This window comes from Xenopus tropicalis, chromosome 9 (genome assembly GCF_000004195.4).
Source record: "Xenopus tropicalis strain Nigerian chromosome 9, UCB_Xtro_10.0, whole genome shotgun sequence".
Taxonomy (NCBI): Eukaryota; Metazoa; Chordata; class Amphibia; order Anura; family Pipidae; genus Xenopus; species Xenopus tropicalis.
The window spans coordinates 7,416,214-7,441,553 of NC_030685.2; the positions used below are offsets into that span (position 1 = coordinate 7,416,214).

Consider the following 25,340-nt stretch of genomic DNA (forward strand, 5'->3'; position numbering starts at 1 on the left):
TTTCTGGAGCACTAGAGAATTAGTTAATGATTTTGTCTAGTCCTGCACTTGAGGGCCAACCCCTAAACCTTGTGTACTTTTACCCTCCAATTTGTGCCTGTATGTTACCCACCCACTTAGATTGTAAGCTCTATGGGGCAGGGATGACCTTCCTACTGTGTCTCATACCACATGGCACTTAATCTCTGTGTATTTATACTCAGAGACACTAAAAACATCAAAACGTCAACCGACATTTAGTGGAAAAATGACATTTATATAATGGGATCTTATGTAACATATCTAAGGCAATCACATTAATAACTAAAAAACAATCTACAAAGATCATATTTTCATAATTCAGTAAGTAGTTTTAATAGAAAATAATCCAGAGAATGCAATTGCGGTTCCACCTCTTTGAGGTTCTTGTAGAACATTCCTCCAATGATCCGCTGCAGTCACGGCTCAGCACCCCACCCAGATAACAGTGCTAAGCATCAAAATAAACATGGGGTTCTGCAGGCTCACCCTGTTCAAATAAAGCATATAAAGAACAATTGCACGTTATAGTGTTCATAGTTATTATATAATATTATCCTAATGTCTTCTTGGCAGAGCCTTCCCGATACTTTCTACGTTGCTTATTACATGGACATGGATTTGTGTGCAATTTACATAATCACTTGCCCCTGGCTGAGGCTGCACGATTTTATGTCCTGTGCAACGGTGCTTATATTCTGGGGGAAATGCATTGTGGGTAAGAAAGTGTTTGCCTTTGAAGAGCTATTGTGTTTGAAAGTGGTGGTTGACCCTGATATCACGTGGGCCCTGGGACCTATTCAAGGTGATCTTACAAAGTAAGTAAGAAATCGATTCACAAGTACTAAGTAAAGGTGGCCATACACGGTAAGATTTGGCAGTTAGGATGCAAAAGGAGCAAATCTTTACCCCGATACGCCCACCTTGGTTTGGTGAGATCATGCTAATGTGATTATATGGTCCTAGTGCCAAACGATCAAATCAAAATGAAGTGGATATGAAATTGAAGTGAGGATCACATGCGGTCCTTGATTCTGTCTGGTCGACCTCTGGACGATTTTTGCCCAGAAATCAGCCAGGGAGGCCTGTCAGAGGCCACTATACATAGGCAGATAGGCTACTGAATCAGTCTGAAGGACCCAATCTTGCCGGTGTATGGCCACCTTTAGAGTATATATTGGAAGTGGTGGCTGCAGATGATGCCAAGATGACTTGAATGAAAACTGGACCAGAAAAGATATTCATCGGCTTAGAATTTGTCTCAGTTCTCATACCTCTTTGGTCTTGACTTTACACGTTGGCCAGAGAAGAACTACTGTAGGTAGTGTGGTATAACATATTATTCCATAAAAGCTAGAGTATCTAAAATGATAACATAAGGAAGTATAGGAAATCTGTTGGGGAAAAAAAACTCACCAAAACAGAGAACGGAGAGAGAGGATGAAGGCAGACAAGCTCTGGACCTCAAGTGCCACCCCAGGCATTGATCCAATCAATCCTGAGCCACCATTGGGTGGGAAAACGTGTTTATTAATCCAATCCATATAGGCAGGCACAGAGGTGTAAGATACAGGAAGGGTAAGTTCCAAAATTACTTCCAAGCTCACCACTCCAACCAGGAACCACTGCCCCCCCTTTTGACAAACCAGGGGTCCTCCAAGATCACCCTATTATGTGAACAAAAAAAAATCAAATCGAAATGAAACAGTGTTTAAGAAACCTGGAATGTTACAGAATAGTCTTTGCTAATGGAGATGAAAACTATAGCCCTCTGGTGTTGCAACACTCATGAAAAGAAGCCCTGTACTTAAAGGGGATGTAAAACCAAAAATATAATTTTGCATAATGAAAGAAAATGTAACTTTAAGCAACTGTAGGGACCCATAGGGTAAACATGCACCTATGGTTTTAAGCTCTACCATTTCTTTACTTTATGCCATTAGTGGGCAAAGTCCCATGTATCTAGTTTATCCTTTGCACTTATGCCTTATTGGTTATTAGGTTGACCACACCCTTTGCACTCTAATATAGTGTTTAGCAATGGGGTTGGTCTTCATCTTTGCCTGCCTCTGGTGTCAGGTCCACTGAGCCTGGGATCAACAGGGCCCCAGTAAAGCCAATCCTACCCTAGAGTACCCATCAACACTCTAGAGAAGTCAGGGACAGGGACCCCGTGAACAAGGAACTGATAGACACTCCATAGAGCACTTTCTAGGAAAGTAAGGCAGATAGGAAATGGAAGCAAGAGCAGTTTCTGGCTCCAACCAGGAGGTTAGCTGGAAGCATCCTTCCATACAGAAACTGTTGCCTTAGTATAGGGTTACGTTAAGGCATTGGAATGAGGCTAGTACTTAACCCCTGATCCATAATCGGCTGTTGAGATCCTAAGCTAAGGTATTCATCCTGAGGACTGAGGTATCTATCCAGACAGCCCTCCATAATAGTGCCGAGCTGACCAGTTGCTTTACCCTGCCCAGACTCATTAGATTGACTTGGCTGAAGTTTGAGAAAGTGGGATCCTGCGTTTATAGGCTGGATGATTAACACACACAGATACAACACTATTTATTCTTAAAGGAATAGTAACACCAAAGAATGTATATAATTTAAAGAAATTAAACTATAATGTACTGCTGATCAGCACTGGTAAAAATTGTGTGTTTGCTTCAGGAACATTACTAGAGTTTATATAAACCCTGGTGTGTAGCCACGGGGGCAGCCATTCAAAAGAAGAAAAGGCAAAGGTTATATAACAGATAAACTCTGTAGAATACAATGGTGTCTTATCTGTTATTTGCTGTGTAACCTGTGCCTTTTCTCCTTTTTTCCAGCTTGAATGGCTGCCCCCGGGGCTACACAGCGGGGTATTTATATAAACTATAGTAGGGTTTCTGTAGCAAACACCCCAGCTGTACCAGTGCAGGAACGGCTGCCCCCAGGGCTACACAGCGGGGTATTTATATAAACTATAGTAGGGTTTCTGTAGCAAACACCCCAGCTGTACCAGTGCAGGAACGGCTGCCCCGGGGCTACACAGTGGGGTATTTATATAAACTATAGTAGGGTTTCTGTAGCAAACACCCCAGCTGTACCGGTGCAGGAATGGCTGCCCCCGGGGCTACACAGCGGGGTATTTATATAAACTATAGTAGGGTTTCTGTAGCAAACACCCCAGCTGTACCAGTGCAGGAATGGCTGCCCCCGGGGCTACACAGCGGGGTATTTATATAAACTATAGTAGGGTTTCTGTAGCAAACACCCCAGCTGTACCAGTGCAGGAATGGCTGCCCCCGGGGCTACACAGCGGGGTATTTATATAAACTATAGTAGGGTTTCTGTAGCAAACACCCCAGCTGTACCAGTGCAGGAATGGCTGCCCCCGGGGCTACACAGCGGGGTATTTATATAAACTATAGTAGGGTTTCTGTAGCAAACACCCCAGCTGTACCAGTGCAGGAACGGCTGCCCCCGGGGCTACACAGCGGGGTATTTATATAAACTATAGTAGGGTTTCTGTAGCAAACGCCCCAGCTGTACCAGTGCAGGAATGGCTGCCCCCGGGGCTACACAGCGGGGTATTTATATAAACTATAGTAGGGTTTCTGTAGCAAACACCCCAGCTGTACCAGTGCAGGAATGGCTGCCCCCGGGGCTACACAGCGGGGTAAATATATAAACTATAGTAGGGTTTCTGTAGCAAACACCCCAGCTGTACCAGTGCAGGAATGGCTGCCCCCGGGGCTACACAGCGGGGTATTTATATAAACTATAGTAGGGTTTCTGTAGCAAACACCCCAGCTGTACCAGTGCAGGAACGGCTGCCCCCGGGGCTACACAGCGGGGTATTTATATAAACTATAGTAGGGTTTCTGTAGCAAACACCCCAGCTGTACCAGTGCAGGAACGGCTGCCCCCGGGGCTACACAGCGGGGTATTTATATAAACTATAGTAGGGTTTCTGTAGCAAACACCCCAGCTGTACCAGTGCAGGAATGGCTTCCCCCGGGGCTACACAGCGGGGTATTTATATAAACTATAGTAGGGTTTCTGTAGCAAACACCCCAGCTGTACCAGTGCAGGAATGGCTGCCCCCGGGGCTACACAGCGGGGTATTTATATAAACTATAGTAGGGTTTCTGTAGCAAACACCCCAGCTGTACCAGTGCAGGAATGGCTGCCCCCGGGGCTACACAGCGGGGTATTTATATAAACTATAGTAGTGTTCCTGAAGCAAAAACCCAAGTTTTACCAGTGTAGGGCCACAGTACGTGATATTTCAATTACTTCAAAACACTTTCATTTTTTGGTGTTATTGTTCCTTTAAACAGTCTGGATTTATTTTGTTTAATCTCCCACTACATCCCTATATCTTCCCCTACAAATTATTTGTGTGTGGCCAACACCAACAGCTTTACTGGGTTTGCACTAGTCTTCCTAGAAAACCACCTCTTTCCTTACTGCCATTCACTGCTGGTTTATCATCTACTGAATGAATGCTCTGAACTTTATCACGCTTTCCCACAGGGCACACCTCTACTTCCCCTTTAACTTATATCTATAAAACTGCACCCACCTTGGGGTTAGTGTTCTAGAAATGGTTTTTTATAACTACAGGTATCAGACCCCTTATCCGGAAACCCGTTATCCAGAAAGCTCCGAATTACGGAAAGCCTGTCTCCCATAGACTCCATTTTAAACAAATAATTCAGAATTTTTAAACTGATTTCCTTTTTCTCTGTAATAATAAAACAATACCTGTACTTGATCCCAACTAAGATATAATTACCCCTTATTGGGGCAGAACAGCCCTATTGGGTTTATTTCATGGTTAAATGATTCCCTTTTCTCTGTAATAATAAAACAGTACCTGTACTTGATCCCAACTAAGATATAATTACCCCTTATTGGGGGCAGAACAGCCCTATTGGGTTTATTTCATGGTTAAATGATTCCCTTTTCTCTGTAATAATAAAACAGTACCTGTACTTGATCCCAACTAAGATATAATTACCCCTTATTGGGGCAGAACAGCCCTATTGGGTTTATTTAATGGTTAAACGATTCCCTTTTCTCTGTAATAATAAAACAGTACCTGTACTTGATCCCAACTAAGATATAATTACCCCTTATTGGGGCAGAACAGCCCTATTGGGTTTATTTAATGGTTAAACGATTCCCTTTTCTCTGTAATAATAAAACAGTACCTGTACTTGATCCCAACTAAGATATAATTACCCCTTATTGGGGGCAGAACAGTCCTATTGGGTTTATTTAATGGTTAAATGATTCCCTTTTCTCTGTAATAATAAAACAGTACCTGTACTTGATCCCAACTAAGATATAATTACCCCTTATTGGGGCAGAACAGCCCTATTGGGTTTATTTAATGGTTAAATGATTCCCTTTTCTCTGTAATAATAAAACAGTACCTGTACTTGATCCCAACTAAGCTATAAATAATCCTTATTGGATGCAAAACAATCCTATTGGGGTTAATTAATGTTTTATTGATTTTTTAGCAGACTTAAGGTATGGAGATCCAAATTACAGAAAGATCCCTTATCTGGAATACCCTTGGTCCCGAGCATTCTGGATAATGGGTCCTATACCTGTATTTGATATTAAACTCTTTAATAGGGTACTTCCTGATATCTATTTCAATTTCTGCCATGCTATTTGGCCGTTGGGCCATTGGCAGAGCTGCAATCAGATAAGGAATATCTCTGGCAAAAAAACGCTATCTCCATGGAAAACTTTCCCCAAGGACAAACACATTTTCTTGCCGCCAGTCTCATATAGGCCTTTACCTTCTTCAATGACCGTCTCCTCTTTGGCTGTCATTTTTCTGCTGATGGATCCGATTAAGAGGTGGTGCTTAATGCTAGGCATGGCAATAAAGGCCCCCATACACGGGCCGATTTTTTACTGTCAAACAACCGATTCCCGAACGATCCGATACTATCATGAAGTTATCGTATAGTTGATGGTGTGCGAATGATCGTCTGCCCACTAATCAACCTGACATTATCGTCCCCAAAATCGGCCAGGTTTAAAAATTTTAGTTTTTTAACGATAAAATCTGCCAGTTGGTGTGAGTGTCAGACATTTGTCTTCGAACGATTGTTCTCTGCGCACGTCATGATTGCCAGCAGCGGAAGTCAACGAACATAAATAAATAAATACCGCTTCCGCCACGACATTGGATCGTACGTAGATGTACCATCGTACGTATTTTACGATAATGATACGATGAAATCTTTTGCAAATTATCGTTGACATATCGTATGGAAACCCGATCGCCATACCATTGTTTGTCGATATAATCGTTCGTCGCACAACGAGTGAAATCGCCTCGTGTATGGGGACCTTTAGGCAGTATTAGAACCTTATGGGATTATGTAATAAAATAAGCAAAGTTTTCTACAGTCCTAACTACCTATAGTAACCCATTAGTAGCTAGCATTTACTGGTGACCTGTCAATCTGCCTGGGAGATAATTGGCTTCAACAAGATAAGTATTGTCTCCCCTCTGTTAATGCTACCGAACATTTGGTGGTACCAAAGACATATACAATACATTAAAAGCCCAAAAATGTATAATTTCTGGTCATTCATTGACTCAAAAGTGTCCTCAATTGGAGCTGCTCAAACATAGACCTAAATACAAATGTAAAGGCAGTGAATGCAGAACATGCCCCCGTCTGACCTGTTCCACTTAAGGACCACACCCTTGTAGTCGCTCAGTATCTGAATAATATGAGTAGTTATCTTTATTGGACCTATAAACCAGTCTCTTGCTTAAGGAGATATTACTTACAGTGGAGATTCCTGTATTTTCATGGATGTCCATTGCACACGTCATAGTATCCGCAATGAGAATGTTAGTGTATGCTTCTCTATACAAGTCTCTGCAACGCTCTAAACTTATCAACTGCACTTCGGATTCTTGCAGAATAAATGGCAATTGGTTGGAATCTGTCTTGATAAGAACAAAAAAGCCTCTAAAAATCAAAATATAAATTTTGAATAAACAAAAAGCTAATAATGATAATAATTATAACAATAATAATAGAAATACATTCCATTTTGTGACAGATCATGACAAGTCTTTGACCAGAAGAATGTAGTCCAATAAGGACTGTAACAAAGGAGAGGCAGTGAGGGGGTTGGGGAATGCCCTGCCGGGGGATGTTGGGTAGGGGGTTCCTCACGGTGAGGGCAGTGAGGGGGTTGGGGAATGCCCTGCCGGGGGATGTTGGGTAGGGGGTTCCTCACGGTGAGGGCAGTGAGGGGGTTGGGGAATGCCCTGCCGGGGGATGTTGGGTAGGGGGTTCCTCACGGTGAGGGCAGTGAGGGGGTTGGGGAATGCCCTGCTGGGGGATGGTGGGTAGGGGGTTCCTCACGGTGAGGGCAGTGAGGGGGTTGGGGAATGCCCTGCTGGGGGATGTTGTGATGGCAGATTCTGTTAATTCATCTAATAATGCTATTAGAGGGGCTTGGATGACCTTTTCAACAAATACAATATCCAAGGTCAAACTAGCATTATAAGTTTTATAGGGTGCTAAATTATATCCTTTGAACCTTATAAGTAGCACATTATAATGAAGTACAACTGAGAAAATCATAAATACGAAAAGAAAAAAATACAAATCAGGGTATGTAAAGTTGCAGTTTTACTGTACTCACTATCATCAGGGAATCCCCAGCCAGCCACCATGCAGCTTTGCCCGGGCAGAAATTGGGTGGAAGCCGTAGGCAGACAGGCCGGAAGCATGAAGTCCATGAAGGGAACGCTCACCGAAAGCTCCAGAAGCGCAATGTTATAATAGTAAACGGGGTAAATATATCTATCATGTATGATGGTACGACTCACTGGAATATAAAATTGCTTCCTTTCGGTTAAGTTGTAGGCCCCAAGCGCGGCATAAACCAGGACGTCATTAACACTAAAAAGAGAAAAATGCCATTCAGTTGGGGCTTATAAATGGTGAAGAACATGATGAACTAATTTACTACCTGAATTCTCTTACTGATTCCACTTAATAGTCACACATACTCCCGACTTACACAGTGACTCCCCTCCCAAATACCATTGGTATAAAGCAAACATGGCAGCCACTGCTTACAGATTAAAAAACACCTGTAATTGGCTTCAGGTTAGATACTTTGCACTTTGAAACCTGGAGTTACTAGTGAAAAAATGCATATATAACACAACATAAAAAATATATTATATATAAATTCATTATAGTTTATCATATCATTATTTACAATTTTTGTATAGGTCTCTGGATCTACAGGGGTACTGCAAGATTCCTCCAAGGGAATAACACTTAGGTCCCTCTACTACCCAACTCTTACTTCTTGGCGAAGCTCTGGATGGCCATCTCCAAAGACAATTTTTGTATAGTTCTGGATCTACAGGGGTACTGCAAGGTTCCTCCAAGGGAATTATTAACACTTAGGTCCCTCTACTTCCCAACTCTTACTCCTTGGCGAAGCTCTGGATGGCCATCTCCAAAGACAATTTTTGTATAGGTCTCTGGATCTACAGGGGTACTGCAAGGTTCCTCCAAGGGAATTAATACCACTTAGGTCCCTCTACTTCCCAACTCTTACTCCTTGGCGAAGCTCTGGGTGGCCATCTCCAAAGACAATTTTTGTATAGGTCTCTGGATCTACAGGGGTACTGCAAGGTTCCTCCAAGGGAATTAATAACACTTAGGTCCCTCTACTACCCAACTCTTACTCCTTGGCGAAGCTCTGGATGGCCATCCCAAAAGACAATTTTTGTATAGTTCTGGATCTACAGGGGTACTGCAAGGTTCCTCTAAGGGAATTATTAACACTTAGGTCCCTCTACTTCCCAACTCTTACTCCTTGGCGAAGCTCTGGATGGCCATCTCCAAAGACAATTTTTGTATAGGTCTCTGGATCTACAGGGGTACTGCAAGGTTCCTCCAAGGGAAATAATAACACTTAGGTCCCTCTACTACCCAACTCTTACTCCTTGGCGAAGCTCTGGATGGCCATCTCCAAAGACAATTTTTGTATAGTTCTGGATCTACAGGGGTACTGCAAGGTTCCTCCAAGGGAATTATTAACACTTAGGTCCCTCTACTTCCCAACTCTTACTCCTTGGCGAAGCTCTGGATGGCCATCTCCAAAGGCAATTTTTGTATAGTTCTGGATCTACAGGGGTACTGCAAGGTTCCTCCAAGGGAATAACACTTAGGTCCCTCTACTACCCAACTCTTACTCCTTGGCGAAGCTCTGGATGGCCATCTCCAAAGACAATTTTTGTATAGGTCTCTGGATCTACAGGGGTACTGCAAGGTTCCTCCAAGGGAATTAATAACACTTAGGTCCCTCTACTACCCAACTCTTACTCCTTGGCGAAGCTCTGGATGGCCATCTCCAAAGACAATTTTTGTATAGTTCTGGATCTACAGGGGTACTGCAAGGTTCCTCCAAGGGAATTATTAACACTTAGGTCCCTCTACTTCCCAACTCTTACTCCTTGGCGAAGCTCTGGATGGCCATCTCCAAAGGCAATTTTTGTATAGTTCTGGATCTACAGGGGTACTGCAAGATTCCTCCAAGGGAATAACACTTAGGTCCCTCTACTACCCAACTCTTACTCCTTCGCGAAGCTCTGGATGGCCATCTCCAAAGACAATTTTTGTATAGGTCTCTGGATCTACAGGGGTACTGCAAGGTTCCTCCAAGGGAATTAATAACACTTAGGTCCCTCTACTTCCCAACTCTTACTCCTTGGCGAAGCTCTGGGTGGCCATCTCCAAAGACAATTTTTGTATAGTTCTGGATCTACAGGGGTACTGCAAGGTTCCTCCAAGGGAATTAATAACACTTAGGTCCCTCTACTACCCAACTCTTACTCCTTGGCGAAGCTCTGGATGGCCATCTCCAAAGACAATTTTTGCATAGTTCTGGATCTACAGGGGTACTGCAAGGTTCCTCCAAGGGATTTAATAACACTTAGGTCCCTCTACTACCCAACTCTTGCTCCTTGGCGAAGCTCTGGATGGCCATCTCCAAAGGCAATTTTTGTATAGGTCTCTGAATCTACAGGGGTACTGCAAGGTTCCTCCAAAGGAATAACACTTAGGTCCCTCTACTACCCAACTCTTACTCCTTGGCGAAGCTCTGGATACCCATTTCAAAAGACCTAAAGACTAAATTATATCTAACCTGAAGCCAATTACAAGTGTTTCATTTTGCTGCTACAGCATCTTAATGTAGGATTTATAACTTTTTGAATCTTTCTAATTCAGTGTCATGTTCCTTTACTGGAACTTCTTCATGGGGCCCACACCACCTATTTTTATACATTTGGGGGTTCCCCTCACATCCTAATCGCATGGGACACTAACTCATCTCCCATCATATATTGGGGCTACCCTGAGCTTAGCTACAGTGAAATCAAATGTCTATTAGGAACAAAACCTTCTCTCTCTCTCTCAAGGCACACACATCAGATTCACAGATTATATAGTATACTGACCTGTGCACACACAAGGCTGCAGTCAGAACAAATCTGCTACTAATTAGGGTTCCACCACATTGGATATTAGGAAGTATCACAATCACTTGCCAGGGATGCTGCCCCTTCTTTGAATCCTGCCCTCCCACAATGCGGCTCCTGTCCACCACAGGTTTCCCACAGACCTCAGCTAGAGGAAAATTTAAAAAAAGCACAGTATTAGCCAGTAGAAGATACAGCAGTAGGAACCTGAACCCTCACACAAATGCATGCATATCAAAGCCCTCAAACAGGCACACATCCACAGGGAAACAATGCAGGAATGTCAAAACCATAGAGGTCCTCCTACATGAGAGAAACCTACCTGTGTAAAGGGGAAGCAGCATCATGGCCTACAGGAGATGGACATAATGTTAACATTTCTGGAGTGATTTCATTTTTGGCCATAACTCTGGCATACCCAGATCATGCCTAGGTCATGCCTATGAGAGCTTCTTGGGGTGAGGGGTCTAAGAGTAACCCACCATCTACTCATAATCGAAGGCAGGGATCCCCCAACCTTTTTTACTTGTGAGCCGTACTCAAATGAAATGGTGAGCGCCAAAGCATGAACAAATTTCATTGGGGATGGCAGATAAGGACTGTAATTGGCTATTTGGTATCCCCATGTCGACTTCTAGTCTTGAGCAGGAGGCTCTGCTTGGAGTAAAACTGTCTCTCTGGGCTTCCAAAACTTGTCTCCAAGCCATAACTGTAAAAATAAGCACCTACCACTGGGATCAACATCCAAGGGGGTAGTGAGCAACATTGGAGCCACCCCTCTTGGAACCAGTATCATACACACACACACATATACTTAGTTACGGTTTTACATCATTTTGCTCTAGGTTTTTGTGATACAAATGTGATAGGGGTGTATAGGAATGAAATATGGATGGTTGACTACACCGGTTTATGCATCTGCAACCATTTTACAATGAATCTGTATTTGTTGTTAAGTCCAACAAATTGTTTTTTCGTGCCATAAGGTGTCAGTGTAAGAATATTTCTCTAGTGAGCAACTAACTGTAGTTATGAGAATCCTAAATATTAGTTATTCTCACTTGTGCCCATGTGGCAAGAGGAGGGACCTGGCCTAGTCTAATCTGAACTGGGCATTAAGTTGGAAAATTTTACTTCTAGAATAGAGAACATTAATTAATATAAAAGAAAGGGGTTGTTTGGGAACCTTCAAAACTTCACCTATGAGCAGTTGTGTTGCATAAGACCCTTATCCCGACTGACTTGTTGATCTTATTGCCTTTACTGTATTCCGGGGGTCCCCAGCTGACACAAGCTAGGATGATGTTGTGAATAATTTAGAAAGAGTGAAATTGAAGAAAGGAACATAGTCCATTAGGACGAAGAGGGTGGGTGTAGGGTTGCCATCTCTGCCGGCTTTCTTAGCCGGGCAGGGGGCGGGGAAGAGGAGGGGCTGTGACATCGTGGGGCGGGTAAGAGGTGGACCCGTGACATCACAGGGGCAGAGATATGACACAGCGATCGACCAATACAAAGTCCAGCCCGGTGTTCCCATGACAGTATTTCTTTAACTATTTGGTTACTTTCTGCTTGAAATATTGTGTGTATAAGAAAAGCCAAAGGGCCGTGTTGTCAAGCTCATATACAACCAATGTAGTCAAAGGACCGAATGTGATAGGGATGTATATGAATGAAATATGAAAGAGTGACTACACTGGTTTATGTATCGGCCCTGTTGTTTTTGCCCTGCCCCTGAATGTGTTTTGCTACCTGGTAATAATACGCCTCAAACCACCTCAAATCTTTTAGTCTATAGCAAATGACGTTTTTCATCAACTTCTATAGAGAACAAGGGGGCGCAGTGGGACAGCTTTACGGTTGGGTTTAGTTCCCCTTTAAAGGAAATGCAATAATCTGCAGCTAGGGATGTAGACGATGCAGGTTTTGGTTTTCTAACTTTTTGTTTGAAATTTGGCCCAATCCAAATCCTACAAAAATTGCTCAGATCTTTTCAAATTCCAAACCAAATCAAGTCCTGTCTAGAGGGCCCCAGAGTTTCCATTCCAATACTATACAATTATATCTGTTTGTTCTTTATTATGCTTGTATTGCCTCAACGGATGTGCCTATTGCCCTCGCTGTATTCGGGGGTTCCCCAGCTGAGGCTACGATTCTTCAAAATCCAAACTTTTTAGGTAATCTTTGTTATTATTTTTAGTCTGGAAAGGGGTTATGTAATAAAAGACACTAAGTTTGCCCAGGAGCAGTAACCTCAGGCACCCAATCAGCAGACAGCATTTACTGGTCACCTGTTTAAAAGCAAACATTGTATTGGTTGCTATGGGTTACTGCTCCTGGGAAAGCTTAGGGCATTTTATTACATATAGGGGTTAGACTTGTTATCCTCTTTACAATCTGCAAAACAAAATGTTGTTGTTTTCAGGGTCACTCTCCCCAGCAACCAAAAAATACACAAGGGCACATTTACAACCCTGCGGGGGCGCAAGTGCAAGAGTGCTGAGGGGCACAAGAGTGCTCATTTAACAGGACTTGTGTTTACCAGGGTTGTTGCTCTCTGCACCGGATTGAAACCATGTACAGGTATGGGACCTGTTATCCAGAATGCTTGGGACCTGGGGTTTTCCGGATAAGGGATCTTTCCATAATTTAGATCTCCATAAATTAAGCCTGCTAAAATTTTAAATATTGAATAAACCCAATAGGCTTGTTTTGCCCCCAATAAGGGGTAATTATATCTTAGTTGGGATCAAGTACAGGTACTGTTTTATTATTACAGAGAAAAGGGAATCATTTAACCATGAAATAAACCCAATAGGGCTGTTCTGCCCCCAATAAGGGGTAATTATATCTTAGTTGGGATCAAGTACAGGTACTGTTTTATTATTACAGAGAAAAGGGAATCATTTAACCATTAAATAAACCCAATAGGGCTGTTCTGCCCCCAATAAGGGGTAATTATATCTTAGTTGGGATCAAGTACAGGTACTGTTTTATTATTACAGAGAAAAGGGAATCATTTAACCATGAAATAAACCCAATAGGGCTGTTCTGCCCCAATAAGGGGTAATTATATCTTAGTTGGGATCAAGTACAGGTACTGTTTTATTATTACAGAGAAAAGGGAATCATTTAACCATGAAATAAACCCAATAGGGCTGTTCTGCCCCCAATAAGGGGTAATTATATCTTAGTTGGGATCAAGTACAGGTACTGTTTTATTATTACAGAGAAAAGGGAATCATTTAACCATTAAATAATCCCAATAGGGCTGTTCTGCCCCAATAAGGGGTAATTATATCTTAGTTGGGATCAAGTACAGGTACTGTTTTATTATTACAAAGAAAAGGGAATCATTTAACCATGAAATAAACCCAATAGGGCTGTTCTGCCCCAATAAGGGGTAATTATATCTTAGTTGGGATCAAGTACAGGTACTGTTTTATTATTACAGAGAAAAGGGAATCATTTTTAAAAATTATTTGCTTATAATGGAGTCTATGGGAGATGGCCTTTCCCTAGTTCGGGAACTTTCTGGATAAGGGGTTTCAAGATGAGGGATCCCATACCTGTACTTATTATATCCCTAAAGAACACACATATATGTTACAGTCAGCAACAATACAATGTTTAGAACTGCATGACAAGCCCCCACACTTTGGAAGTAAAATTCATTGAATAGATATCATGTTGGACTTACATAGCTTTGCATCTTCATTGGCAAATCCGTAGATCCCTAAAAATAAACAAAAATGAATATCAGCACATCCAATCAAGTCCTGATATTATATAAGTATATATTGAAAATCATAGATAGGCAGTTCATTGTCTAAGATATCTTGGTAGGTTAGATACTGTACCTACAAACATTTCCTTTGAGGGAAGAACTATCAGGATGAAGTGAGGACATTGTAGCAAACAATGACAGTTTCTCTAAGCATTCAGCTTCTGGAGTCAAGATAATAATGCCATGATTATAGGTACAAGGGGTAGATCCCATGGTGGTAGACCCCAACTCTATGAACCACTGTATGAGCAGTAGAGACACTTACCCAGGTTCAGTAGGAGCAGGGTTGTGATTAAATGGAACCAGTTCATGATTCTTTCCTTTCCTCTGGTCACTGAGTACAGAGAGACAGACTGTGTATCTATTTGCCCCGTGGGTGGTGTAGCTTATTAATATCATAATTCATATCGTCTTTAGTTAATCAATAATAAGACACTCCCTATTTTGCATTTCCCCTAATCCTTTCCTTGTTCTCATCTTCTACTGACTGTCTATCTATTTGTGATAAGAGAGTGTTTGTTGAGAGAAATACAGGGATGAGATGGGGGCGCCATCGGGAAACTGGGGCTTGTGCATTGCTACCTAAAGGGACCTTCAATCTTTCAACCATTATTTATTATTATTTTTCACAACATTATAAATTGTAATATTAAGTCTGAATAATGTTCAAGATGGAGTCATGATATATTGTTGTATTGGGCATCAGGCTGTAAGGGAAAGGTAGGGGGCACTAAAGAGGAAAAGAGAAGTCTTCAGGCAAGAACTGATACTGTGCAGACAAGGGCCGGATAGGGCAGGCAAAGGCTGGAGCGAGAACAGGAACAGGATGGAGTGGGCAAAGACATTATGGTTATATATAGGCATTATGGTTGAACGTGATGGACATACGTCTTTTTTTAACCTATGTTACTATTGCTTTTATCATGAAAAATCTATGGATTTTGTTATTTCTTGAGCTAAACAGGTCGAAAGAGGGAAAGTGAAGCTTCACCATGATTGGTCCTTGTGAGGTAGATAAGATTCCCAGAGCAAAGATAATCCCACTTATATAACAGACTTCTGCTAACAAAACAGTCACAGCGAAGGGTGAAAGAATGTATACTGGTTATCTAATTTTCTTTCATTTACAGGAGCTGCAAATAAGGGGGCCTTTTTTGTAGACACTTAAACCAATGAAACACCGGGCAACATTTAGTGTGAAAAAATTACATTTATATAATGGATAACATATCTCAGGAATCATATTAATAAGGAAAAGATTATAAAAAAAACAATGTAAAAAGGTCTTTATATGAATATTATAGTAATTCAGTAAGCAGCTTTTTGACATAAAAAATGAACAAATTCCAGACAATGTAAATGAGTCTCAATCTCTTTGAGGTTCTAGTGGAACATTCCTCTAATGATCCATTCCAGTCACGGCTCAGCACCCCACCCAAGTAGCTGCGCTCAGCATCAGAATAAACATGGGGTTCTGCAGGCTCACCCTGTTCAAATAAAGCATATATAGAACAATTATATATTGTTATTATATCATTTTTTAACTCTTTTTATTTCAACAAAACTGATCCAGTAGGGTCTTTCATACATAATTGTAGCAACCCCAATACTAACGCCAAACGTCCTAATGTCTTCTTGGCAGAGCCTTTCTGATGCTTTTTACATGGACATGGATTTGTAATTGTGTGCAATGTACAAAAAGTCACTTGCCCCTGGCTTCTGGAAGAAATGCATTGTGGGTAAGAAAGAGTCTGCCTTTGGAGATGTATGTATGAAAGTGGTGGTTGGCCCTGGGACCTACTGAAGACTATTGAAGTGAGCCCTGTGTCAAAGTAAGTAAAAAAAAATTTACAAAGTACTAAGTAAAGGCGGCCATTGGGTGGGTGATATCGTACTCATGTTATCATTGGGCCTTAGGGCCAAATAATCACATTACAATGTAGGGAATATGTGGTTCTTGATCCAATAGAAACATCAAGCCTGCCTGATCGACATCTGGTCAATTTTTGGCCGAATACATGGGCAGATAAGCTGCTCTGAAGAACCCAAATTGGCAGGTTAAATCTGCCCTTGTAGGGTCATCTTTAGTGTATATTTTGTGGAGGCTGCAGCTGATGCCAAGATGAGTTAAACAACAGACCTGTAGGATTGGACCAGAGAAGATATTAACCAGGTTAGTTCTCTGACTTCTTTGTTTTTGACACTTTGGCCACAGAAGAACTAGGTGATAGCTGATATTAATAAGATATCACCCTTCTTCATATTAATCCATGAAAGCTACAGCAGCTAAAATGATAAAATAAGGAACAAGGGGATTATGGGGAAAACTGTGGGGAAAAAATCTTACCAGAACAGGGAACAGAGAGAGAAGATAAAGGCAGACAAGCTCCGGACGTTGAGTGCCACCCCAGGTCTTGATCCAATCCATCCTGAGCCACCAGAGGAAATGTGTTCCTTAATCCAGTCCACATAGGCAGGCACAGAGGTGTAAACTCCAGGAATGCCATGTCCACAGCCATATCCAAAGCTCACCACTCCAACCAAGAACCACTGCTCCCCCGCATGACAAACCAGGGGTCCCCCACCATCACCCTATTATGTGAACATAAAAATCTTAATGAAACAGTGGCACAAAACATAATAGTCTGGGCTAATGGAGATTAAAACTCCAATATGGCCGCACATAGGTGGTGATATTGCATTGAAGCTTGCGTTGATATGGCCAATCAGCTCAGCAGATATTTCTCTGGTTGACTTGGCTGAAGCTTGGGAAAGCGGAATCATGTGTTTTTAGGTTGGCCGATGGCCACATACAGATACAACACTATTTATTCTTCAACAGTCTGGACATATTTTGCTTAATCTCCCACTACAGCCCATCTGTCTTCTATATTTTCCCCTACACGTATCTGTGGTCAACACCAACAGTGATTTATAGATCTTACTCATATTCCAACAGCTTCATTGGGTTAGCACTGGAAACAACCCTCCTATGCTTGGCTGGAAGGAACACTCAGCCACTGTAATGGTTGCCCTGCCACTATTTGTGTGTAGAAGAGACACGCCACATCAGTCCTACAGTTATCAGTTTTTCTAGTAAATCACCTCTTTTCTTCTTGTCAATCACTGCTGGTTTATCATCTACTGAATGTATACTGAACTTTATCACGCTTTCCCACAGGGCAAACCTCTACTTCCCCTTTAACGTATATCTATAATACTGCACGCACTCTGGGGTTAATGTTTAATCTTTTGTAACTACTTGATTTTATTTGGATGCTCTTCGATATATCTCTTTTGCTTTCTGCCATGCTATTTGGTCGTTGGGCCATTAGCAGAGCTGCAATCAGACAGATAAGGAAAATCACTGGTGAAAAATGTTTCCTCCATGGAAAACTGTCCCCAAGGACAAACGTTTTCTTGCCGCCAGTCTGATATAGGCCTTTACCTGCTGCAATCACCATTTCCTTGTTGGCTTTCCTTCTTTATACTTATGGATTCCATTAAAGATGGTGCTTAAGGCTAGGGGGATTTTTTGCCATAAGGCAATGTTAGAACCTTTTTGCTACAGGCCTAATTACCTATAGTAACCAATTAGTATTTACTGGTCATCTGGTCAACATTTGGTGGTACCAACGAGATATACAATACATACAGATATACAATATGCCTGACCAAAGATGTAAAATTTCTGGTGTGGAACTGCCCAATGGGGTCTTTGTTTTAAAAACAGACCTGAATACAAATGTAATGGAAGACCGCGAATGGGAACATTAAAAGGTGCAGAACATGCCCCATCTGATCTGTTCCACTTAAAGACACCCATACCGCATCCTTGTCAGTCAGTATCTGAATGATTTCAGTAGTTATCGTTATTTGACCTATAACTCAGTCTCTGGCTTAGAGATATTACTTACACGGCAGAAACTTCTTTTTCCATGGATGTCCATTGCACACGTCATATTTTCTGTAATGATACTGTCATTGGTCACTAGTTTGTACAAGTCTCTGCAATGCTGTAAATCAATCAACCGCACTCCGGCTTCTTGCAGAATAACTGGCTTTGGCTTGGTACCTGTCAGAGGAGAAATTTTGATGAGAACAAGAATCAAAGAGCAGCCTAAAATTTGAAATAACAAAAATGTCAAAAAAATAATAAGCTTACAATGATGATAATAATTCTAACAATAATAAAAAATACATTCCATCTTGATGACAGCTACTGACAAATTGTGACAAGTTTCTGACCAGAAGAATGTACAGACCAATAGAAAAGGTCAAAGAATGAGAAGCCCCCCTTTAGATTAGAGAAACAGAACTTTCATTTGATGCAGCGTAGAGGGTTGGGGAAAGGCCTGCCGGGGGATGTTGGGTAGGGGGTTCCTCACGGTGAGGGCAGTGAGAGGGTTGGGGAAAGGCCTGCCGGGGGATGTTGGGTAGGGGGTTCCTCACGGTGAGGGCAGTGAGAGGGTTGGGGAAAGGCCTGCCAGGGGATGTTGGGTAGGGGGTTCCTCACGGTGAGGGCAGTGAGGGGGTTGGGGAATGCCCTGCCAGGGGATGTTGGGTAGGGGGTTCCTCACGGTGAGGGCAGTGAGGGGGTTGGGGAATGCCCTGCCGGGGGATGTTGGGTAGGGGGTTCCTCACGGTGAGGGCAGTGAGAGGGTTGGAGAAAGGCCTGCCGGGGGATGTTGGGTAGGGGGTTCCTCACGGTGAGGGCAGTGAGGGGGTTGGGGAATGCCCTGCCGGGGGATGTTGGGTAGGGGGTTCCTCACGGTGAGGGCAGTGAGGGGGTTGGGGAATGCCCTGCCGGGGGATGTTGGGTAGGGGGTTCCTCACGGTGAGGGCAGTGAGGGGGTTGGGGAAAGGCCTGCCGGGGGATGTTGGGTAGGGGGTTCCTCGCGGTGAGGGCAGTGAGGGGGTTGGGGAATGCCCTGCCGGGGGATGTTGGGTAGGGGGTTCCTCACGGTGAGGGCAGTGAGGTTGGGGAATGCCCTGCCGGGGGATGTTGGGTAGGGGGTTCCTCACGGTGAGGGCAGTGAGGTTGGGGAATGCCCTGCCTGGGGATGTTGGGTAGGGGGTTCCTCACAGTGAGGGCAGTGAGGTTGGGGAATGCCCTGCCGGGGGATGTTGGGTAGGGGTTCCTCACGGTGAGGGCAGTGAGGGGGTTGGGGAATGCCCTGCCGGGTGATGTTGGGTAGGGGGTTCCTCACGGTGAGGGCAGTGAGGGGGTTGGGGAATGCCCTGCCGGGGGATGTTGGGTAGGGGGTTCCTCATGGTGAGGGCAGTGAGGGGGTTGGGGAATACCCTGCCGGGGGATGTTGGGTAGGGGGTTCCTCATGGTGAGGGCAGTGAGGGGGTTGGGGAATGCCCTGCCGGGGGATGTTGGGTAGGGGGTTCCTCACGGTGAGGGCAGTGAGGGGGTTGGGGAATACCCTGCCGGGGGATGTTGGGTAGGGGGTTCCTCATGGTGAGGGCAGTGAGGGGAGTTGGGGAATGCCCTGCCGGGGGATGTTGGGTAGGGGGTTCCTCATGGTGAGGGCAGTGAGGAGGTTGGGGAATGCCCTGCCGGGGGATGTTGGGTAGGGGGTTCCTCACGGTGAGGGCAGTGAGGGGGTTAGGGAATGCCCTGCCGGGGGATGTTGGGTAGGGGGTTCCTCACGGTGAGGGCAGTGAGGTTGGGGAATGCCCTGCCGGGGGATGTTGGGTTGGGGGTTCCTCACGGTGAGGGCAGTGAGGAGGTTGGGGTGAGGCAGTGAGGAGGTTGAGGTTTAGGGTGCTAAATATCCTCTGAATCTTCTACATAGCACATTATAACGAAGTACAACCGAGAATGAAATTATAGAACATAATAAAAAAAATTCAAATTAGGGTATGTGAAGTTGAGGTTTTAATGTACTCACTATCATAATCAGTGTCTCCCCAGCCAGTCACTAGGCAACTGTGCCCGGGCAGAAATTCAGTGGGAAATGGAGGCAGACAGGCCGGAAGGATGAAGTCCGTGAAGGGCACGCTGTTTGAAAGCTCTAGAAGGGCAATGTCATAAGGGAAGTCAGAGTCATTGTATCTGTGATGTAGAATGATCCTATTCACTTTAACAGAGACTTCCTCCTTGTGGTTCCCAGTTATGTTGTAGGCCCCGAGGATGACGATAACGGAGGTGTCATTTTCACTACAATGAAAAAAATTCCATTTAATTGAGGCTTCTAAATGGTGAAATGATGGTGAAGATCATGATGAACTAATTTACCACCCACATTCTCTTACTGATTCCACCAGTCACACACATACTCCTGACTGACTGAATACCATTGGTATAAAGCAAACATGGCAGCCACTGCTTATAGATTGAAGTACACTTGTTAGTGTTAGATAGACGTTAGCTAACTCTGCACTTGCACTCCCCCAGTGGGGAACCTTAAGCTACCAGTGAAAAAAGTATATGATGCTACAGAAAAAATATATTAATTATAGTAAATACAAAAGCATTTACAATTGTTGTATAGATCTCTGGATCTACAGGTGAACTGTTAGGTTCCTCCAAGGGAAATCATAATAACACTTAGTTCCCTCTACTACCCAACTCTTGCTCCTTGCTGAAGCTCTGGATGTCCATCTCCAAAGACAATTTTTGTATAGGTCTCTGGATCTACAGGGGTACTGCAAGGTTCCTCCAAAGGAAAAACACTTAGGTCCCTCTACTACCCAACTCTTGCTCCTTGGTGACGCTCTGGATGCCCATCTCCAAAGACAATTTTTGTATAGGTCTCTGGATCTACAGGGGTACTGCAAGGTTCCTCCAAGGGAATTAATAACACTTAGGTCCCTCTACTACCCAACTCTTACTCCTTGCTGAAGCTCTGGATGCCCATCTCTTTCTCTTGCTGTCATAGGATTTCAATTTAGGATTTATAACTGTTCTTTCTAATTCAGTGTCATGTTCCTTTGCCAGAACTTTTTTAAGGAGCCTACACCACTGCTGGCTCTGGGGAAACAATCACTTATATTTACATTGTTCCCTGTCATATCCTAATCACATGGGACACTAACCCATCTCCCATCACATAATGGGGTTACCCTGAGCTTAGCTACAGTGAAACCAAAAGTCTATAAGGAACAAACCCTTCTTTCTCTGCACCCATTTTAGATTTGCAGATTATACAGTTTACGTACATACTGACCTTTCCAAACACTGGGCTGCAGTCAGAACATATCTGCTACTAATTAGGGTTCCACCACAACGAACTTTACTAGGATGCCACACGATTGCTTGCCAGGGATGCTGACCCTTTTTCGAATCCTGCCCTCCCACAATGCGGCTCCTGTCCACCACAGGTTTCCCACAGACCTTGGCTAGAGGAGAAGAATGAAGCACAGTGATAGCAAGTAGAAGATACAGGAGTAGGACATACAGAGACAACCAGCCCCCTCATACAAATGCATGCATATCATAGCCCCTAAACGGGCACACATCCCACAAAACCAGAGGAGTGCTCCTATGTGAGAGAAGAAACCTACCTGTGTAAAGGGGAAGTAGTGTCAGGACCTACAGGAAATGGACATGATGTTAACCTCTCAGGGGTGATTTGGTTTTTGCCCATATCTCTGGAATGCCCATATAATGATCAGTTATACATGAGAGCTACCTCTACTCATGATCTCAGGCAGGAGTCCCCAACCTTTCTTACTCATGATCCACAGTCAAATGTAAAAAGACTTGGGGAGCAACACAAGCACCATAAAAGTTCATGGAGGAGCCAAATAAGAGCTGTGATTGGCTATTAGGGGCCTCTATGCACCCTATCAGCTTACAGGGGCTTTATTTGGTAGGAAATCTTGTTTTTATTCAACCAAAACTTGCCCCCAAGTCAGGAATTCAAAAATAACTCCCTGGTTTGGGGGCACTGAGAGCAACATCCAAGGGGTTGGGGAGCAACATGTTGCCCTGAGCCACTGGTTGGGGATCACTGATCTAAGGGGACATTGGAAGCACCCTCTTAGCAACAGTATCACACATATATTACTCAGGTATGGTTTTACATTATTTAGCTCTGGGTTTTATGTTACATAATTAAACATATAGTTATACACAAAAAGCCTAGTTTGTGAATGCAAGTGCAGGGTGCACAGTGTGGACAGCGAAGTGATTTGACAAAAGGTTTCTACTCTCAGCCAGTGGTGTTGTACCTGCCCAACTGGCTCTGATGAATTACACTCAAGTGCATGCATTGACACCAAGGTGGAAACGTACCCCCAAGCTGGACCTGCCAGTATTTCCAGGTTGGTTGTATTAATACGTGCAATTAGTTGCCCCCAATTGTGGCAGACTCTTATACTGTTTTTGAAAACACACGCATTGGCACTATGGAAGCAAAGCCACCACCCAACATGAGCTTCTAGTAGTCTGGGTGAGTACTGGTGCTACTGAACTTTGCACAATGAGCTGTTAGTATGATGGAAGCTGGCAAGCTGTGCAGGAAAGGGCAAAGTCCTGGGAATGGAAAAATACCCAGAAGATTTAGAAATCACAAACTGTATCTCAACGATGAGGATCGCATTTAAAGTCACACGGGGAACAGACTCAGTTGGAAACGGCCAAATGAGCTGCAGTAAATGGAGAATGTAGCTGAGGCAGAGGGATGCAATACGAATAGAAGAGGGAGAAGTTCACCTTTATATTAATTTTATTACATTATAGAGTTTACTACCCTAAGCAACTTTTTGGGCTTTGTTGTTATTTTTAGTATGGTGTTTGAAATGTTAAGAGTTTTTATTCTCTTTACAATCTCCAACCAGGGAACCACTGGTCTAAACCAATATCGGTAAAATAATAGAAGCAAAATGCATTGAATGGAGGTCATGTTGGACTTACATAGCTTTGCTTCTTCTTTGGCAAATCCGTAGATCCCTGAAAATGAAAAGCAACAAGAATAAATAGCAGTCCATCCTGATATGGATATGATATGAGCCTTAGTCTGTATGGGGTATCATTTAGCAATACAGGTGGGAAATGAGATACGAGGGGGAATGAGAATATGACACTTATAACTTATACATATATATACTTATAACCTAGGAAAAGCTCATTGAAGATAGGGGCCCGGTCGTTCTGATGAGCCACAGACAGGAGGAACCCATGCTGATCTGGGGGGGAAGCACAACTTTTTTTGTGTCTCCGATTATGATTTTATATAGTGAATAAAGTACCCCCTTTTGTTAAATATATGGATATTATAAGTCTCAGAGGAGTTCCTTATAATATATAGTGAATAAAGTGCCCCCTATTGTAACATATAGGGATATTATAAGTCCCTGAGGAGTTCCTTATAATAAATAGTGAATAAAGTACCCCCTATTGTAACATATAGGGATATTATAAGCCCCCGAGGAGTTCCTTATAATATATAGTGAATAAAGTGCCCCCTATTGTAACATATAGGGATATTATAAGCCCCCGAGGAGTTCCTTATAATATATATAAGGAAACTTATAATATCCTCATATAATACCCTCCAATAGGGGGTACTTTATATATTAGAATATACAAGTTTCAGTGAGTCATGTGACAGAAATTACATCACTAAGCTCCAATTATAACTGATAACATCACTAATATATATAATATAATTTACAGTTTGGTCCCATAGGGATCAGGTCTTACAAAAATAAAGAGGTGCCTTATTCACGATGGACTAACATACTAAATAATAAGAAATAAAGCACCTCTTTTTTCAAGACATGTGAGTGCGGTTCCATTTTGTTTTTGTAACATTTCTTGATACGGCACCCAGGCACCTATTTATTTTTACACGTGATTGCTGGCATATATATATATATTTATAAAACAAATATAATATGTGGGATTTAGAAGCTGTTTATATTATACAATTATAATAGAAATGCTGAATGCACTCTCCCGGAGGAGTCTGTGATGCTGAGGGGAGCACTTTCTGCATATTTTCTATGCCGACCTGTAGTTTCCCTTTACATAGAGTACAAACCATTAAAAAAACCATGTCCTATAAATGACGATACCAAACCAGGAAGTTTGCCAGGGAAAATACGTGATAGTAAAAACACCATAAAAGCCACCAAACTTGGTTAATATATTCTATAATATACGCACAGTATAATCTATTGCCCTGAAATAAAGTTGGACAGATTATAATAACAATTATATAGGGTAAGGGTTTCTCTTACCACCTCTGTAAAGCATCGGTACCGAACCATAGAACATATGATCAGATGAGCGACCCATTTGCAGAAAATTATAAGGTATGGTGAAATTCACTTGCTTACAGGTTGTATCATCTCTCCAATAAGAATCAAGCCATAGGGGTTGATGCTACATATGAGCTAGCACAGTGCATCGCAATAAGTTAGATCACAGCACAACACTGGCAGATACTGTACCTACAAACATTTCTTATGAGGGAAGAACTATCAGGATGAAGTGAGGACATTTTAGCAAACAATGACCATTTCTCTAAGCATTCAGCTCCTGGAGTCAAGATAATAAAGACATTATAAGTCTATAGGTACGTGTGGTAGATCCCATGGTGGTAGATCCCATCCTATGTGCCACTGAATGAGCAGTAGAGACACTTACCCAGGTTCAGTAGAAGCAGAGCTCTGATTAAATGGAACCAGTCCATGATTCATTCCTATGGCCGCTAAGTACAGAGACTGGCTGTGTATCTTTTCGCCTGTGGGTGGGTTAGAGGTTTGTATCATAATTCATATCAACTCAAGTTAATCAATGATAAGACACTCCTTATTTCCCTACTCTGTATTTCCCCTGATCCTTTCCTTATTCTCATCTTCTACTGTTTGGCTATTTGTGATAAGAGAGTATTAAAGTTTGTTGAGAGAAATGCGGGGATGGGGACACTGGAGTTGGTGCATTGCTGGACCTTCAACCTTGCAATCATTACTTATTATTATTTATCACAACATTGTATGTTGTATTAGTAAGTCTGAATAATGGTAACGAGC

At 42.8% G+C, this 25,340-nt stretch overlaps 3 protein-coding genes across 3 annotated transcripts; all 3 read right to left on the reverse strand.

Annotated features, from left to right (window-relative positions):
* Window positions 1-330: 330 nt before the first annotated feature.
* On the reverse strand, window positions 331-8,405 carry LOC101733035 (plasma kallikrein). The gene is made up of 5 exons (XM_031893370.1): window positions 8,380-8,405; window positions 7,817-7,964; window positions 6,836-6,997; window positions 1,435-1,685; window positions 331-508 (listed from the first exon to the last, which is right to left on the reverse strand). The coding sequence occupies exons 1-5, from the start codon at window positions 8,403-8,405 to the stop codon at window positions 445-447; spliced, it is 651 nt and encodes a 216-aa protein (XP_031749230.1). The 3' UTR covers window positions 331-444.
* Window positions 8,406-8,619: 214 nt separating this feature from the next.
* On the reverse strand, window positions 8,620-14,696 carry LOC116407646 (serine protease 48-like). Its single transcript, XM_031893371.1, has 4 exons — window positions 14,614-14,696; window positions 14,262-14,297; window positions 10,544-10,712; window positions 8,620-8,707 (listed from the first exon to the last, which is right to left on the reverse strand). Exons 1-4 carry the CDS (start codon window positions 14,657-14,659, stop codon window positions 8,620-8,622), a joined length of 339 nt encoding a protein of 112 aa, XP_031749231.1. The 5' UTR covers window positions 14,660-14,696.
* Window positions 14,697-15,538: 842 nt separating this feature from the next.
* LOC116407662 (serine protease 27-like) lies at window positions 15,539-25,042 on the reverse strand. Its single transcript, XM_031893418.1, has 7 exons — window positions 24,955-25,042; window positions 23,218-23,253; window positions 21,527-21,698; window positions 20,249-20,517; window positions 18,266-18,423; window positions 16,696-16,940; window positions 15,539-15,835 (listed from the first exon to the last, which is right to left on the reverse strand). Exons 1-7 carry the CDS (start codon window positions 24,998-25,000, stop codon window positions 15,772-15,774), a joined length of 990 nt encoding a protein of 329 aa, XP_031749278.1. The 5' UTR covers window positions 25,001-25,042; the 3' UTR covers window positions 15,539-15,771.
* Between the last annotated feature and the right edge of the window lie 298 nt (window positions 25,043-25,340).